A 13966-nucleotide genomic window follows, 5' to 3' on the forward strand; every position below is an offset into this window, starting at 1 on the left:
TCGTAACCCTGGCATTGTATTTAGCTTTTTCTCTGGTATTTTTAGCAATACTTATACCTAGAAATATGTGCTGAATGGATATTTCACTGGGTGACACAGGTCTTCCCCCAGAAATAGATTTTTCCTTTGTCAAAATCCCTTTCTTGTTACTTCTCTTGTAGTTAATTTTAGTCTGCACAGCTGTCAGCATTTTGTTAATAGGCAGGATACTTTTATGTCAGTGATGCATTGTATGAAATGCATAGATTGGCTATTTAAATCTTTATGTAACATAGATCATTATTTTTACACATTGTCCCTTTGAGAATCAAGGAAGTGCATGTAATAGCCAAATGGGGGAAAACATCTTGAAAATATGGTGGTCATAACAGAATTGGAAGATGTGTCAGGAAAATAATTTGAATATACTTTATTTAGGAATATTTTATCATGGACCATGTCATTTATAGATAACAGGTTTTGACATGGGGAAAAACCTATTTTTGGTAGCTGCCATTAGTCCCCAAAGGAGTTACTCTCATGATGACCCCAGGGATCCATAAGACAGATCAACCAATCTCAAAGACTTCTCTTAGAGTAATCTCGCGATTATCTGGATGAATAGAGCCAAGGGCCTCTCAGATGAGAGTGAAATCTGGATAAGGGCAAGTAAAAAATCTATGAGCATTCACGGGCAACTCAATATCCTTCTTCACCTTACTTTGTCAGTACCACATAACTGTCAACACTATATACTTATAAACAACAACCATCACACTCCAAGCTGAAAACTTTATGCAAAGGCAATTATCTACATTTTCCCCATACTGTATTTGTAACAAAATATACTACATAAATACACTTTGAAAATGCAACCCCTTCTTTTTCTTTCTCATAAATGACACAATTCAGTAGGAAGGTAACCTACCATGGTTTTATCATCATTAATGTATTTTAGTACAGAAACTTTATCAGTTGTTACCCTATTGTATTACCACACATGAGGTACAAAATGTGTATATGTGAACCAATGGCATAGGCTTGGGTGTTACACTTACAGTATCCATTTGAATAAGTCAGATAGGCTGTTACAGATTTATTTAAGATAAAGGAATGGTAATGAAACTGATATCGTACGTACTGAATCCATTTATAATGTATTATTATCATGTTATATCATCATTGTAATATAAAAAAAACCTGAGCATCCGCCACATCCCTTCAAGTAGGTTAGGCTAATGTTTATGTTCTCAGAACATAAGCATAAAAGAAGCGGTTTACTGTATCACTGGAATTTTTTGTATATAAATGTAAAACAGGTATGCTATATGTTAAAATAAAATCCCCTCATAATCGCAAAACAGCTGTTTCCCGATTTGTTGATTCATTTCATACTCGATGTTGTTTATGTCAGTTCTTTGGTAAGTGGTGATCATGCAATAGAATGGTTGTTAATTATAAGAGATGGTTATGAATTGTTACATAAGCCATAAGTTTGGTAATCTTGTTTGATAGCCTAGCATAATATAATCTACTGAAAATGAAATTCACTCTACGAGCATTACTTAGTACAGTATGACCTACCAAAAATAAAATTTGTTTAGTAAAGTAAAGATTATTTTTATTCTTTACTTTCATTTATGTAACAAGGAGATGGGATTACTGAGGAAAAGAGGTTAGCATAATGTTATTTGGGCTATCAGAAATGCAACTCACATGATATGTGAGATATACGATGAAATCATGTTTAGGGGACAAAATTTTATGAGGTCACATGATACGTGAGATCGAGTGATACACAAGTATACTGTATAACACACATTTGTTTCACTCATTTTGCCTTATCATGGAAACTGTGTTTGTGTAAAACATCCTGTGTTTACATCTTTAGTACAAATGACATTCTCAGTGACGACTGTCCAGAGCAAATCCGTTTTAAGAACACTACTAAAAATGAGTTGATCATTATCTACTTTACTGGAATGAATGATTTTTCATTTCACCTCATAATATCACGGAAGCTTTACTTTCATGTCTGTATTTTTACATCTACATGTCGCGTTCTGTCATTGTCTATGTCACCATCTCTACATACCTCTTTCTTGTGTAGCTTTCTTTTTTTTGCTTTTCTTCATTTACCGTACAGTATTTTAAGTTTAGTTGACTCAAGTATGATTACCACACATATAACAGTACACAAGAGAATATTTTATCGCTCTTTACATTTCATCTCTAATTAAAAATACTTAAAATGCAAATTTGTAGATGTTGACAACACATTGTACTATTCATAACTTGTCTCAGGATCATCAACCAAAGAAAAGGAGTGTATGTACGCTCTTACCATATGCACATGATTGTGTTTATCTTTTGGGTTGCAAAGATAAAACATGAAAAAATACAGTAAAAATATAAATGAGAATAGCATAATATAAAAATTAAAAAATTGGAGTAGCATGTGTGTTAGGGACTTTGACGTAAGCGAGACCTCGGTTCTCTCTCTCTCTTCTCCCTTTTTTTTTTCTTTGTTACAGTACAGTACTGTACATATCCTTAATCAAATGTGGAAAAAGCTTGACTGTAATAACATGAAACAAAAAAAGCTGTAGCAAAGTCAGATGCCTGCCTACCCCATTCCACCCATCTCACACTGCATTCCCACCCCCTCCCAGCAAGGAAACTGCTTCCCTACTCCACCCCCATTCCAAAACAACCCTTTCTCTGAGTGAGTTCTTCTACACAGCCTTTATGCCCGTCATCTCCCATGACGCACATCCATCTGACCTCCCTCCTCCTAGGAAACTTTTCTAGGCCTCCCATACCCCCAAAACCCTTTCTCAGTCTCTCCATGAATGTAAGCAGTGTTACCAACATTTTTCTAAGGCTGCATAGCATTGCCAATCATCAGAGAGTAGTTTTTTCTAATTTTTAAAATTTATATGTACAGGAAGTCCCCGATTATCAGCGGGCTCAGTTATCTGCAATCCAGTATTTTGGTGCTTGATATGCGCTGATTTCCACTTATCGGCGCCAATAATCACGTGTTGGTGCCGATACATACCTAACAGAGGCGCCAGTAACCGAAAATTGGCGATTTTTGGCGCTTATCGCCGCCGATTTTCGGTTATTGGCGATTTTCACTATCGTCACGCCATCGGAATGGAATCCCCACCCATAACCGGGGACTGCCCATATTACATATCTTTGGTTTGTTCCCTGGTTTCTGGTCCAGGTGTGTGTTGGATAATGCCAAGTGTCAGATAAGGAAGATTCAGGTAATCTAGGGATCACAGTGGACCCCCACTTATTCGCGGATTTTTGTGTGGAACTTATTTTTCAATAAATCATAGAAAATGCGGTAATTCATGGATTATTTCGTAGAGCAACATTCACTGATTAGTATTGAGACTGATTACTAATGTTCAAATATTAATATTAATAAGAGTAAATAATAAGGTTAAATGATAATAATAATATTTTAATAAATAATAATAATGATACTGTACCTGTAGTAATACAGGTAATAATAAGTACTAATTTTCAAATAATAATAAGGTTAATAAAATTGAATAATAAGATTAAATAATAATAATACTGGACTTGTGATAATAGTAATAAGATTAAATAATAACTCAGAGAGAGAGAGAGAGAGAGAGAGAGAGAGAGAGAGACTTATGTGGAAAGAAACAGGTTTTTAAGCTTTGGCTGGTAATAAACCCGTTTTTCCCCTCTGTACGTATACGAGGGACCTCATTATTTTGAACTACCTCCTTACAGTAAACTTTCCCAGTAGCTATACAGTGAACTTTCCCAGTAGCTACAGCTCATCTAGACCAGTTTTGTCACCTCGTTATAGCTAGTCACTCAGAAATGATACGTATTGAAATAATAATAAAGTGATATTGAATTATATTGAAATTATACTAAAATATTAGTGATATTGAAATTATATCAAAATATTAAAGTGATACCTGTATTGATATATTAAAATATTACTGTAAAGTTTTTTAGGAGGATTAGTTTAAGGGATACATGTAAACATATCAGTTCTCTCTCTCTCTCTCTCTCTCTCTCTCTCTCTCTCTCTCTCTCTCTCTCTCTCTCTCTCTCTCTCTCTCTCTCTCTCTCTCTCTCTCTAAAATTACTATATCATAACCAAAAGTACAAAACAAACAAACTTTATGAGGGAAAATGGCTGTGCCTGAATAAAGGGGTAACTTTACGTGTATCTGTAAGCCATATATTTGTAAGGATAATGTAAGTTGACTTTGAAATGATATTAAAGTGTTTTTGATAGTTAAGGTGTATTTGGTGTTTGAACTATTAAAATAGGCAGTTATAAGCATTTTTAGAGGGGTCTTTGGTGTTTGAGCTATTAAAATAGGCAGTTATAAGTGTTTTTAGAGGGGGATGTCAAGTATTCATGGATTTTAGTTATTTGCAGGTGGTTCTGGTCCCTATCCCCCGCAAATACCCGGGGGGGTGACTGTACTGTCTTGGCCATAATAGTGCTTGTTGGCACAATGATAGAATATAAAGGACTCAAGACAAGAGGGCTCTGTCTCTTGTCTGCAGCAACTGCCTCGGTTTTCCTTCACCCTTCAACACAGAAATGATAACAGATTGTATGTTGGCCATTTTCTTCATTACATGAGGTCTGTGCAAGACAAATGTTCACCCTAGTCCCATGTCTCTTTGCCAGGGAAAGTGGGCAGGTTTGAGGACTCACAGTGGCTACCAAAAATAGGTTTTCCCTATGTCAAAACCTTTTTTTTTTTTAGTAGCGTAGCTGCTGTTTGTCTTCAAAGGAGCTTACAAAAGAAATTGACAGGTGCAAAATGGTTTAGCTCTTAAGAAATAAATCCCAATAACCAGATGAAATTTTGATTGAAAGTGAAGTCACAAGTTGTCAACCTTATTCCTTATTCCAAATTCCCAAGTGTTTGGCAGTAAAGAACAGGAAACAACACACAGACCTATATATGTTTTATACCTTGTAGTTCTACAGTGACTTAGCTGAATATGTTGGGTCTGGCTGTGGGATTATTATGCCCTCCCTGTTAATATCTCAGTATGACTGCCACATCAAAAAGGCCCCTGGTTTTCTGCTAAAGTGCCTGTGGGGCCAGGACTTAACATACCACCTACTGACTCTCAATGTAGTCAAATTTACTTGAGCTCACGGCAGCACTGTTTCAGGAATACTGCCTCTGATGTTCACCCCATACACTCGAAGACTTCTTCAAAAGACACGTTTCCGAAAAAAGCCAGCAATGTACTCATTTCCGGATGTCATGCAACTTAGGAAAGGAGTGAGGGTCTTTTTAATTAGAGAAACTAAGATAATTCTCAGCCCATGTAGAGATAGTGGTTAGTTTGTCCTTCTGGGGCATTTGCTGTGACAGCTGGATGAAACCTTGAGTGCTTAATGTTTTATCTGAAATACTGAGTTCCCTTATCAGAGCAGGGAATTTTCACTTTAAAGGTCCTCATTCTTGGCCAGGAATGATGGGCCAGGAGACAATAGTAAATGATGGCTAGGTGTATGAGTGATGAAACGTCTCCATCTAAGACAGCCCAATTTGCTAATCTCAGCTCCTGATGCCAAAGCAGGCAAGAAGACTGCCTTTTGGAGCATATGAGTTGTAGTTGTATTAGGCCCACTAAATTGAAGGGATGACAGGAGTGTAAGAACCTTATTCAGGGGCTGGCCTGTGCAGTGCAAAAGACTGGAGAAGGGAATTAACAATTTCTGTATTAGAATCCATTATAAAGCCATAAAGCAAGGGTTCTGACAATGCTGCCATGTATGCCATGATTGTTGTAACACCAAAGCACTTGTCCTCAAAAGATACATATATGTAAGAAAATGTAGAACAGTTTCATCAGAGATTTCAGTGGGGCTCTTAAAGGCTTAGAGGTACTCTAACCACACTTTCCAGATGGACTAGTATTGTTGGATAGAAGTAGTCCATAGTTTTTGCACTAGGTACCTAGCAATGTTAGGCTGCTGCTGCTGCTGTTGTCCCCTCTTTTGTTGTTGGAGGGATCCTCTAGCACTGACTGGAGGCTTATATGTCTCCAAGTCATACTGAGCCTTTTTTAGGCTTAGGTAGAGGAAGTTCTAGAGAGTATTGTTTCCTAGGTGGCTCTTTTCCAAGAAGGCTCATTTAGTGAGTTTTGCAACAACAGACTCTTCATAAAGGTCCTAATAGAAAGGGAAGAATGTAATACAGTAATGAGGTTACAGAGTAGAGTGACATGTTGGAGCCCACCAATGTGTCCTTTATATCCTTAATGTCATAGAGTGCTCCCCACAGGGTCCACATAAGTGTTTTTGGCTACTGCTGTGAACATTGTTCTGTAGGACTGGAAGCTCTCTCATAGCTACTTCCATCATAGTAATAGAGGTTCTAATTTTGAGGAGGTGGAGACTAGCATGAAATTTTGCCATGGCTGTCCTTTTCTCATAGGGGTCTCACATTTCTGGGAAGATATGTCCAATGGAAGCTTTTTCCTCTCAAAAGGAAGGATAAGTGTTGCCCATTCCTTTGCAGAATTATCAGGTACTGGGATGGTGGAGGCAAATGGCTTTATTTCTGCCATTAACTCTCACTTCCCAGGAATCACAAAATTCTGGAAATCTGTCTTCACACGATAGATTGTTGAAAAGTGAAGGGAAAGAAGGGTGGGGCCACCTGGGGAGGGTATTGGTTCATTAAAACTGTTGATGTGCCATATTTTCAATTAAACTGGGAAAAAGTTGCCTCTATGGCTTTCAGTGCTATGTTAATAGGCTGGATAACTGAATTCTATTGAAGCACTGTAAGGACCTAGCGCCCTTCAGTATTGGGAAAAGCCACTTCATCCTGAAGTGCTGTGTGCAGACTCAATCATAGTTTTCCTTTCATTAATGAGGTATCTGGTGAAAGGATGCACATTGAGGTGTCATAGCAAGGGTTATCACCATCATTATCAGGGGCAGATATTGGTGCTGTACTACCTTCTAATCTGAGGTTTGAAAGTCCAACCTGGTCCTGTCATTGGTACCAGTTGGAGTCCTGAAAGTGGGTAGGATGTCTCTTAATACCCATTTTGATTCCAACAACGATCTAGGTAACCAATTCAACTTCATTTTGGGTTTGGGATTTTGATTGTCCTATTCTCATGACCTAAGTTTTTCAGTGAGAGAACCAATCTCTGTTTGGGTGGATTGTGCAGCCTCTCAATTCTTTCATTTAGAGGCAGAGAAATTTTTCAAGTACAGTGGACCCCCGCTATATTGCGGTTCAGCATTCACAGCTTCAATTGGTCGTGTATTTTTCTGTGGAATGTAAATATAAATAAATTGTGGAAAATTCACTAATTCATGGATTGTTTTGTAGAGCAATATTTGCTAATTACTGCATTTTCATGTTATTTTCGTGACCAAATACATTTTTTATGATAAAAAATTATTTACTAAATTTCAAATATTAACAGTAATGTAAACACAGCAAAATATCAATAAAATTTTTTTTTCAATATATATTTAAATATTTAGCTTTGTCTGTGGCTACTTGTGAATTCCCAGTATTTCCGTATATACTGTAAAAAGAAAATGGGATGGCTTGACTACTGTATGAGAGAAAATGGCTGTGCCTGAATATAGGGGGAACTTGATTAGTTTTCACACGTAGCTGTAAGCCATATTTTTTAGATGAAACTTCCCTCCATCATTAGCTTTATCTGTGGCTACTGGGCACAGGTTCAACTAGTGTAAAAATTGAAACAATCTTTAATGAGCGAACTCTCCCAATAGTTACTTCCCCACCCTTTAGGGGGTTGGGGTATGACAGTGAGTGTTTTTGTTGATCAGTCATCTCTTGTGATTTATGATTCTGACATCCTTAATGATCATTGCAAGGATTGGTCTTTGGGAGAGTTGAAGAGAAAAAATTGCCAAATTAGAAGAGAAAGATAGACTTAGGAGAGAGTAAAAGAACAGTCTTGAATCTAGGTTTTCTTGAGAATTAACACCTGGTCAAGAAGTTAGAGATAAGTCTATAGTTTCTTCTTTAGTACAGTAGATATGGATCCTTCTACACCCAAATATCAGCTCAGGTAGTAGGCTGGATTTAATGCAATTACAGTAGATAGATTTGATTAAATCTAGAATTAAATTGTATGTAACTATTTGAGTAGTTTGCAATGTATGTGTCCATTGCATTGGCAAGGACATTGTCCCCTCATTCCTTTGGCCACTCTGTGGATGCAGCCTTGTCCTGTCCCATTGGCTCCACCTGCCAACAGGCCTGGTAGTCCCAGGGTTTCCGGACGAGCACTAACATTCCAGGATGTTCAGGACTCTGCCCTCTGTCTCCTGCCTTTGCTTTCAGTCCTCCATGAACAGAGTTAGATCACTGTCTCATAGGACAGTTATTGTAGGTGTGGGTATTATGTTTGACCCCGTTGTCCCATGGTTATTCTAGTGATTTGTCCAAGACAGATAACCAATCGTGAACTGTTGTGAGTGCTGCCATAAGTGCAAGGCGTCATGCCTGCCGGCATGCAAGGCATCACTCCTGCTAGTGCCTAAGGCTTCATGCCCGTTAGTGTGCAAGCATCGATCAGAGTGAGTGCTTGCACTAGTTCTCCCCTTTTATCACCAATGGTCCAAGTTTGTTTTGACTAGGCCACTGTCATGTCAGTGCCATTCTTTGTGGTCTTTTATGGACTGTTTTTCAAGCTTAGGCTAAGTGTGCCAGATATTTATTTTTGCCCTTTAGTCCATGAGTTTCCACAAACAGCGAGAGTCCATACAGTTGTCTTGTAGTCCAAATGAGTCCAAAGGGCCAGTGGCGAGTCCATGCAGTTGTCTGCAAGTCCGCAGGAGTCCAGGTGGTGGCTGCAAGTCTGCGCACTTGTCTGCGGGTCCTTGGGTGTCCATATGGCTAGCAGTGAGTCCAAACGGTTGTCTGTGAGTCCTCGGCATTTTGCATGGCCAGCGACAAGTATGCACAGTTGTCAGCAAGTCTTAGGCAACCAGTCCACACTTTTGCCAGCAACTTCACGTGGGCGTTAGCGAGTCCGAAGCCTCAGTGAGTGCACATGACGCTTCAGCGAGTCTGCACAAGGCATCTGTGATTCCTGTTAGTGAGAGAACGTTTGACTTCCATTCTCTGTCAGATGGATTAGGAGAACTTTATGCTCCTGGTCCTGTGAGACCAGTTATTTCTGGGGCTACTTTTGTCCTTGTTCTTCCTGACAGCATTCTCCTTTGCCTCCTTTTCTGGAAGAGGAACATTTAGTCTATCCCCTCAGTTTTAAGAAGTTACAGTATGTCCCTCGTAATTGCGGGGTTTAGGGACCACAACCACTGGCGTTAAGTGAAAATCCACAGTAAGTTGGTATCCCCTTCTATAAATGCTTATAACTGGCTATTTTAATAGTTCAAACACCAAAGACCACCTCCAGAAATGCTTATAACTGCCTATTTTAATAGTTCAGACACCAAATATACCTTAAACTATCATCCTAAAACCCTTTAATATAATTTCAAAGTCTTCTTACAAAATTACCCTTAAAAATATATGGCTTACAGCTAAGCTTGAAAACTAAACTCGAGTCCCCCCTACATTTAAGCACACCCATTTTCTCTCGTACAGTATTGAAGTTTTCGTGTTTTCTTTTTTTTTTAGATAGGGGAAACATTGGAAATTCATAAGTAGAGTTAGATACTGTACAGTACTTAAATATTTAATTATGCATTGAAAAAACTACCAAATTATAATGCAGTCAACAGTGACAAAATATTTTCTTGTGTGCAGTTCTCTTGGCCACAGTTATACAGCCTTTAGATTAGACTGCAAAAGGGTTAAATAGTTAGAAAAATACAGTTCATTTGTTATCCTTATCGACTGAAAGGTTGTAATGCAATAACTGTTTTTTTTTCACATAGCTATTAAACCTGGTTTTAAACCAACATGTTTAAATTCACCGAAGGTGCTAGAAACAAACATACTACATTCATCCATCTATATAACGATCAGTGTGCACATTTACTTATATAACGATCAGTGTGCACATTTACTTACATAAAGTACACATACATATGTGTGATAATCGTAGAGTCAATCATAGAGTCAACTAAACTTGTAATGAAGTACGGTTCAGTAAACCAGAGAAAGAAAAAAATATGGCAACACGTACCTACAGTAAAAACACAGTACAAATGTTGAGATGATAATTCTTTTATATTATGATGATGAAATAGATCAATATAATACAGTATAAATGGATTCTGTAAGTGAAATAACATTTTATTGATATTTTGCTCTTTTTTCATTAAAGGATAAGTATACAGTACTGAGAGAGAGAGATTGAACTGAGGTGTTTATGTACACTGATAAGCTGTTTTGTGATTTTGCTGGATTTTTATTTAACATTTTATTGATATTTTGCTATTTACATTAATAGCTGTAGGGTTAAAGGAAGTGTCATTTTCTAATAAGCCTTTGTTTGGTTTTTACTAAGCTGCTTAAAATGTTGCATGAAAGTATGAATTTCTGTTCAACTCTTTTCTCTTGCTGCTTCCTAGCTTTTAGATGAGATATCCCAATAACCTTTGTTTTAGTGTGTTTCTGGTATCCCAATAACTTTTGGTATAGTTTCAGGTATCGCAGGTTCTTGTGGAACTGTCTTTTGTATCCTTTAAGTGTCTTTTTGATGAATCATTTTATATTCCTTTGCTCTGTTTCTTAGTTCGATTTTGGCATTAATATTTATCACCTTTCGTCGCCTATTTTTAACTCTTGAAATATTCTCTTCTCTGAGTTGTGTAGTCAGAGTTGAAATATTTCAATTCTCTTCTCTGGGATTTGCTGTTAAAGTTAAACCATGGTTTATTTGTTTAGGGAGTATTGTGAAAAAATTTTTTGGTGAAACTTTGCTCCTTACACCTACCAAACTTTTTAGCAGATTCTAAAAACAAGTTGAGCCGTTCCTTGCAATATCTATTAGAGCTTGTGTAGCTGTCTCTAAGCTTAAGAGTATCCATTTTATGGTTGAAAGTACAAATGTCACCTTTACTAAAAACTACTTCATAAGCTTCCTCCAAAAGGGGGCCCCACTTAGCCTTTAGACATGCATTACACTGAGAGGATTCACTGCTGGGCTCATGGTCACACATACCAGTGGGGGGAATTACAGGGTGGCACAGGGTCTGGTGCTTTTTATAGTTTGGGTTATTGGAACTGTACATTGAGTATCAGACAAAAGGCCGTCTAAATCATGTACACAGAAATTCTTAACACTTGGTAGAAACTCAGGGGTACGAAGACATAGTGTGCTACACTACTGCCATTAGTCGTATTACTTGACTTCTCCAACACCATAGTCATCACCCACTCTTCTGTTTACTTTTTTTAAAGTAAACTCTTAACATTATTGCTTATAAACTGGTCTTCAGTGTGCCAACTTGTTTCAGTATATTCAGTAATTCAAGTTGTGTTTGGTATTAAAAAAGTCATCCTCAAATAAGTAAATACCAACCTCATGAAGAACTGTTTCCTTGATTCCAGTGAAATCTGTTGCTAAACCAGTTCTTGAGTTAAAATCACTATCAGTATGAAATGAATGTCATAAGCTATTTTAAGATTTATATAAACCCTCTGGCTAGGTCGTCATAGATATCATTTTCAAAAAATGGTGAACCTTCATGGGGAATATAAACTGAGCAGAAGGCCTCACTTAATATAATTTATGGTTGTTTACTTTCACCTTCAAATGCTGCATCACAAATTGTATTTTCTAGAATCTTTATTTGATTTACACAGTTTTCTTTGAGAAATAGACATACAGTAAACTGTGAACACCTCCGTATCTATAAGAATCGTTTCTCACAGGCATGACAAGTGAACAAAAGCCAGGGATACCATCCTCATTTATTTGGTTACATCTGGTTTCAGAAAGACACAAGGTATCAAATTCCTGGGCAAAGTTTTTTATGATGCCTTATCTTAATTTACTGGTAAGACCACAAACATTTAAACATGCCATACTGATAACATGTTTACTGGCTCCTTGTGCATAACTATGGTCCAATAACACTGACTGAAAGGGGTCAGGCCTTACCTAGAGATTTAAAAGAAAGCCAAGTTCAGTCACTTAATCCTTACTCCAACCTAGCTAAGGTTGCAGTCTATATGCTTCTCTACCTCATGTTCATTTTCCACCACAACAGATGATCCTTCTGTCAAGAGATCAGCAAGCCTTCACATTATGAGCCTTTTTCATCTCTGATCAAGTTATTGTGAAGGGGAATGCAGTCATCCTCTGTGTAGACAAATTTCATAGTCTCTTGTAGATCCTGCAGCTTCTTCGTGTTTCACATAATCCTACATATTGTGTCACACCTAACAAAAGGGAATAATTGGCTTAGATCAAGGGAGGACACTTTTGGGGGGGACTTTCTGCCGGGTAGCTTATGGCTAACACTGGTGTCTGATTCACTTGTATCTACCCAATATCTTTGGCAAAATTGACTGAGCTGACTTGTATTATCACCAGACGCTTCAGGAATACTGTACACTCTAATGTTTTCCTTATGACTGTACTGCTGTAGCCTATCCAGCTCAAAGCATTGCTTCTGTGTTTCTGACCTCAGATTTTCCAGACCTTCCATCTTATTTTCAATATCTAGCTTTGCACTTTGCATTAGGGTTTTGGAAATACTAATTATAGCATTGGTAACCACTTCAGTAACAGCTTTGGATACAGATTCAGTGAGAACTGGCCTCAAAGAATTAGACAAAATATTTATAAGCTGACCAACTGTTAAACTGATGGACACTTTAGTGTCTTGTTTAAGAGTTCAACATCTTTATTTGTGACATTTGTATCGATGCTTTTCATAACAGCAGCTTGAATGGCAGCTCGTAGATCACTGGGTCTTAAAACTATGCCCGTAACTTTCTTCTTCTGAGAAATTCACCATGATGATTGAAAAAGCACTCAACATTTTTTGGAGCACAACCCTGGGATATCCAACGCTGGCACAGATAAGAGACAGAGCCCTCTCGTGTTGATTCCTTTATATTCTATCGCTGTGCCAACAAGTGTTATTGTGGCAGAGATCAATTAAAACAGAATTCTTTGAGATTGGTTGGTCTATCTTACGGAGTCCTCGGGGGCACCATGAGAGTAACTCCTTTGAGGACTCACAGCAACTATGCTATCAAACAATATTTTCTTGAAACAACTTTTAGGTACTTTGTAGTCATACTGTGATTGATCAATGTTAGTCAAATAAGGTGTCAGTTAGTCACTACTAAAGCACTGACAGTTAAAAAACCTGCTTCTCTAATTACAAATTTATAAACACAGAATTTGCTTTTTCAGGTTGTCGAGCAGTATTTACCAGAGTGCCATAGCTTTGTTGGGGGTGTCCTTGTCCAGGTTAATTGGAACAAGGATATTCAAGCATTGTTGCCGTCCCATTGTTCTTCAGAGCATCATTCATCAAGGTCTCCTGTGTATGGGATAAGGAATTTATTCTCTGTTGCATGCTTAGATCGTAGATTGTTTAACATGTTAATTATGTCATTCAGGAAACAACAAATGTATTGGCAAGTCCATACTCATAGGGCTTCACATCTAGGAGCTTTTTTTTTTTTAGTGAATATACAGTTCACATTTACATAAGGGTATGTATATTATGTGCTTTGAATGAATATACAGTTTACATTCACATAAGAGTATGTATATTATGTGCTTTGATTCATGCAGTTTGGAATGAATCAATAAATTACATTCACATAATACAGTAGTATGTACTGTATTATGTACCTTGATTTATGCAGTTTGGAATGATTATACAGATTGCGCTCATGTAAGAGTATCTACAGGTACTGTACGTACTATGTGCATTGATTCATGTAGTTTGATGCCCACTGTTAAAAGCTATGGAGAATTTGCAATGATGCACTACACACTGAATTTTCCAGCA

At 37.5% G+C, this 13966-nt stretch overlaps 1 protein-coding gene across 2 annotated transcripts in view; it reads left to right on the forward strand.

Annotated features, from left to right (window-relative positions):
* Epg5 (ectopic P-granules autophagy protein 5) overlaps window positions 1–13966 on the forward strand; it is a 474230-nt gene that overhangs the window by 316223 nt on the left and 144041 nt on the right. For both annotated transcript variants that reach the window (XM_067119916.1, XM_067119917.1), the window contains one exon: window positions 13360–13493. In XM_067119916.1, the coding sequence (XP_066976017.1) occupies window positions 13360–13493 (134 nt within the window). The remainder of the gene's footprint in view (window positions 1–13359; window positions 13494–13966) is intronic.

Source organism: Macrobrachium rosenbergii, chromosome 17 (genome assembly GCF_040412425.1).
Source record: "Macrobrachium rosenbergii isolate ZJJX-2024 chromosome 17, ASM4041242v1, whole genome shotgun sequence".
Taxonomy (NCBI): domain Eukaryota; kingdom Metazoa; phylum Arthropoda; class Malacostraca; order Decapoda; family Palaemonidae; genus Macrobrachium; species Macrobrachium rosenbergii.